The 5,000-nt window shown below is 51.7% G+C and overlaps 1 protein-coding gene across 3 annotated transcripts in view; it reads left to right on the top strand.

Annotated features, from left to right (window-relative positions):
* The window catches only part of LOC118774712 (transcription activator BRG1), a 24,123-nt gene that overhangs the window by 13,111 nt on the left and 6,012 nt on the right, over window positions 1-5,000 (top strand). Inside the window, exons 17-27 of one of the 3 annotated variants that reach the window (XM_036524166.1) lie at window positions 45-111; window positions 292-402; window positions 896-1,138; window positions 1,242-1,355; window positions 1,692-1,799; window positions 2,265-2,351; window positions 2,557-2,603; window positions 2,695-2,861; window positions 3,218-3,381; window positions 4,081-4,308; window positions 4,697-4,774. In XM_036524166.1, coding sequence (XP_036380059.1) covers window positions 45-111; window positions 292-402; window positions 896-1,138; window positions 1,242-1,355; window positions 1,692-1,799; window positions 2,265-2,351; window positions 2,557-2,603; window positions 2,695-2,861; window positions 3,218-3,381; window positions 4,081-4,308; window positions 4,697-4,774 — 1,414 coding nt within the window. Of the gene's footprint in view, window positions 1-44; window positions 112-291; window positions 403-895; window positions 1,139-1,241; window positions 1,356-1,691; window positions 1,800-2,264; window positions 2,352-2,556; window positions 2,604-2,694; window positions 2,862-3,217; window positions 3,382-4,080; window positions 4,351-4,456; window positions 4,578-4,696; window positions 4,775-5,000 lie in introns of those variants that run through there. The other 2 variants (XM_036524157.1, XM_036524175.1) reach the window with 2 other exon arrangements.

Raw genomic sequence — 5,000 nt, 5'->3', positions numbered from 1 at the left:
ATGTCTTCAAATGTATCCTTCCTGACCGTTCTTCTCTGTAACAGAACTCTCTCCAATTGGGTGTACGAGTTTGATAAATGGGCTCCGTCTGTGGTGAAGGTCTCTTACAAGGTGAGTAGTATTTTATATGGTCCCTATAGCCATATAGCTCTTTGTTACTGGTAGAGGCCGTTACAGTGCTCGGGGTGAAGTGTGAAATAATGAAAAAAGATCAATCACTTTGGCACTGCGGGGGTAACGCGACTCCAGACCTGTAAAAGTTCGGGTTCCTCTTTCTTGCTCTCTGTCCAGGGCTCCCCAGCTGCCAGAAGGGCCTTTGTGCCCCAGCTGCGCAGTGGCAAGTTCAACGTGCTGCTCACCACCTACGAGTACATCATCAAAGACAAGCAAGTGCTGGCCAAGGTAGCATTTCCCTAAGTAAAACACAAGCACACATGCTCACACACGTGCACACGCACTCACTCTCACAACCTCATAAACATATACAAGCATACGCACATATCTCGCATTCATGCTCCCACACACACACACACACACACACACACACACACATGCTCAATTACTTGCACTCACGCTTACATACATGCGCTCACGCACACACAAACTTACACACGCCCTCGTGAACAAGTACAGGCGTACATAAACATGCACATTTCACACACACACGCATTCTCATACACACTCTCGTAAAGATATATAGGAATACAGTCAATCACACGTGGGCATCCACATACACACACACACATGCTCAAAAGCACAACAGTGGGTGTTCCAGCTTGAACACAATAACTGCAGTTCAAAAGCATTGCAGTTGTTCACCATGAAGAGGAGTGTGCAAACATTCGAAGGTGTGTGTTAAAATCTGAGATATTATGAGAACGCTGTGCACCCACAGATCCGCTGGAAGTACATGATCGTGGACGAGGGCCACCGCATGAAGAACCACCACTGCAAGCTGACGCAGGTGCTGAACACGCACTACCTGGCCCCGCGCCGCGTGCTGCTGACCGGCACGCCGCTGCAGAACAAGCTGCCCGAGCTCTGGGCCCTGCTCAACTTCCTGCTGCCCACCATCTTCAAGAGCTGCAGCACCTTCGAGCAGTGGTTCAACGCCCCCTTCGCCATGACCGGGGAGAAGGTGCTGTGCCTGGGTGCGGGTGTCGCTGGGCCCCCAGGGGATGCAGTCACTGAGCATGTAACTGAACATTGGGACGCTTTGTCCTCTCCCCTCCCTCTCGCAGGTGGACCTGAACGAGGAGGAGACCATCCTGATCATCCGCCGCCTGCACAAGGTGCTCAGGCCCTTCCTGCTGCGCAGGCTCAAGAAGGAGGTGGAGGCCCAGCTGCCCGAGAAGGTGCGTCTCCTCGTCTCTCTCTCCCACGTACTCGCACGCACAATCATACACACACATGCATACACACATAGACACACATAGAGATAGAGCAACGCAGACAGAGGAAAACACACACACACACACAGCTCAGCCCTGGACAAAACACAATGACACAAACATACTCAGCTCAGCCGTGGGGAAAACACACACAGATACACACACACGCACACACACACACACACACACACAGGTCATCGATGGGGAAAGCACACTCTGGTACACCCTGAGCAGGACTGTATCTTTTTCTCATACAGAGAGCTTATTGTGAGCTTGCTTCCTCTCCTGTGTCTGCTGCAGGTGGAGTATGTGATCAAGTGCGACATGTCTGCTCTGCAGAGGGTGCTGTACAGGCACATGCAGGCCAAGGGCGTCCTGCTTACCGACGGCTCCGAGAAAGACAAGAAGGTGAGGAGGGCAGAGGGGCGTGTGCAGCTGACCTACTTACAGAGGCCACACAGCGCCTCAGTGTGTGTGCGTGTCTGTTTGTCTGAGTGTGTTTACATTTGTGTGTGTGTACGTCTGTGTGTCTGTGTGTATGCATGTATGTGTACAAGTATGTGTCCGTGTGTGTGTTTACATTTGTGTGTGTGTCTGTGAGTGTGTGTGTGTGTGTGTGTGTGTGCATGTATGTGTACAAGTATGTGTCCGTGTGTGTGTTTGCATTTGTGTGTGTGTTTGTGAGTGTTTGTGTGTGTATGAGTGTGTGTGTGTGTGTGTGTGTGTGTGTGTGTGTGTGTGTGCGTGCATGGGTGCGTGTGGGTGTGCGCGTTTTCCACAGGGATGAGCTGTGTGTGTGTGTGTACGCATGTGTTTTCCCAGGGCTGAGTTCTGTCTCTGTGTATATGTGCGCGTGTATGTGATGTGTTCCAGGGGAAAGGTGGCACTAAGACCCTGATGAACACCATCATGCAGCTGAGAAAGATCTGCAATCACCCCTACATGTTCCAGCAAATCGAGGTACAGCGCTCGCTGGGTCCACGCTCAGGTATAACGGTGCCAGTTCATACAGAGTCTGCCATTGTGAATACCAGTATATATTAACGTATGACACCAGTGACACTAACCTCCAGACGATTAACCAGATCATCATGTTTCAGATGCCTTCACTGATAGCGTACGTTGCCTTTTGCATGACGTTTTCAAGCTGAAATTCTGTTTGCAGGAGTCCTTCTCCGAGCACCTGGGATTCACTGGAGGGATCGTTCAGGGGTGAGTGCGGTGTCATTCCTGCGTCTCTCTGTAATTGGCTTTTGGCTGCGGCGCCGTCACCGGCTAACCCCTGGCTGTGTCCCGGGCCCAGGCCGGATCTGTACCGCGCCTCAGGAAAGTTCGAGGTGCTGGACCGCATCCTGCCCAAGCTGCGCGCCACCAACCACAAGGTGCTGCTCTTCTGCCAGATGACCTCGCTCATGACCATCATGGAGGACTACTTCGCCTACCGCAACTTCAAGTACCTGCGCCTGGACGGTGAGGGAGAGGTTTGACTCCTGGTGAAGCCCTCCATTATCACGTAGTGACTGATTAATCGTTGTATGCTTGGGCTTCCGTTGCCTAGTCACATTGCGCTGGTTAACTTGTGGTAGGGCTTGAATGGTGATATGCTCTCACTCACTGGCCTGGGAGTGTTGTTAGCCTGTCTGATACAGTTGCTCGTTTAACTTGAACGGATTCACTTATGTTCTATTGAGCTGGAAGTCGTTGTGGATAAGAGCGTCTGCTAAATCCATGTAATGTAATACAATATAACGTAATATATTTGCGTACTCTTCCAGAGATTTGGTTTGATGTCCGTGAGCCGTGGCTCTCCTGCTCTGTCTTTGCAGGTACCACGAAGGCGGAGGATCGTGGGATGCTGCTGAAGACCTTCAACGACCCCGCTTCCCAGTACTTCATCTTCCTCCTGAGCACCAGGGCCGGGGGGTTGGGCCTCAACCTGCAGTCGGCCGACACTGTGGTCATCTTCGACAGCGACTGGAACCCCCACCAGGTACTCAGTGTAGTGTGTGCTGTCCCTGTCAGGTGCTCTATTCTGTGCCGTAGGTAAAAGTCACAGCATCCCAGGTGGGCCAAAGCAGCTGTGCCCTTGGGAAGATACTTAAACCAGATTCCCTCAGTGAATATCCAGCTGTATAAATGCATCACATAACGATTGCAAGCCATGTAAGTTTCCCTGTTAGCATCTGCTAAGCATGTTAAACGTAATGTAATGGGACAGTTTTAGAACAACGATGAAAACGCTCTAAATTTGTAAAAATTTATGAATTTGACAGGGTCATTAGTGTACTCGTACATGCAAAGCATGCCATGTTAGTGTCATTGAGTGCTTAAGGCAGGAGATAAATGAAGTGCTGACCATTATGATGATTTCTCAAACTCGAGAGGTGAGATTTCACAAAATGTGAATTCATGAAATCTGGGATTCATGAAGGGTTGCGCGTTCTGGGAATCTGAAACCGCAGCGTGTTGCACCTGAAATCATAGCAAAGGATATTGATGTTATTTTCCCCTTTTACCACATCCAGGAGTGCTGGATGCTCTCCCCTCAGATGTTTTCAGTATTAGTGATTTGGACGTTAGCTGCGTCATCTTTCTGACCTACAAACGTTGCCGCTGCGTCTGTCGGCCCCTCCTCTCTCCCCCTGCTGTGCTCCTGTGTACACCCCCCCCCCCCACGGTCCCTCCCCAGGACCTGCAGGCCCAGGACCGCGCCCACCGCATCGGGCAGCAGAACGAGGTGCGCGTGCTGCGCCTCTGCACCGTCAACAGCGTGGAGGAGAAGATCCTGGCCGCCGCCAAGTACAAGCTCAACGTGGACCAGAAGGTCATCCAGGCCGGCATGTTCGACCAGAAGTCGTCCAGCCACGAGCGGCGGGCCTTCCTGCAGGCCATCCTGGAGCACGAGGAGCAGGACGAGGTCGGGGGACGGGGGGGGTGTGGCACGGTGTGGGGGGTGTTGGTGGGTGTGACCTCCACTTTAAACGATCTACCCCACCCGACGCTTCTGCCACCTGCCGCCTCTCTATCTGTTCGCTGCTCTTACTCTTCTTCTGCCTCTCCTCTTTCTTGAGTTCAGATTTTTGCCGCACTTAACTTTCATTCATAAGTCTTTTTAGCCAGACAGCTAGATCAGTAATTACATTTCTCTTCTCTTCTCTCCAACAAACCGCTTGCCCCGTGCTCCATGTACGTTCGTCATTTTCACCACTGCGGTCCATAATCTTGAGACGCCGCGCGCTCACCAGAGAGCGGTGCCGCTACCGCCGTGGCCTAGCGCTGACTCACTTCTCCGTGGCCGTTTCTAGGAGGAGGACGAGGTGCCTGACGACGAGACTGTCAACCAGATGATCGCCAGGAGCGAGGAGGAGTTTGACCACTTCATGGTGAGAGCCTCACCGCAGTGCCACTGCCTGCAGAGCTGTCACCTTCAGAGGACGCTCTGTGACAGCCACCAGTTTGGGGCTCTGTTTTAGTGCTGTACTGGCAGCAGCATAGCATGCTGTCTTACTCTGTAGTCCTAATCATGTAGTGAACAAGAAATCATAGAGCAGATAAAACCAATTTTAAGTTGTATTTTCATACTTCTTCACGTAGGGTTTAAAAGACAAA

The sequence above is a fragment of the Megalops cyprinoides genome, chromosome 1, assembly GCF_013368585.1.
Source record: "Megalops cyprinoides isolate fMegCyp1 chromosome 1, fMegCyp1.pri, whole genome shotgun sequence".
In the NCBI taxonomy this organism is placed as follows: domain Eukaryota; kingdom Metazoa; phylum Chordata; class Actinopteri; order Elopiformes; family Megalopidae; genus Megalops; species Megalops cyprinoides.
Note: the sequence above shows the minus strand (reverse complement) of the source record. Positions and strands in the feature narration are given on the sequence as shown.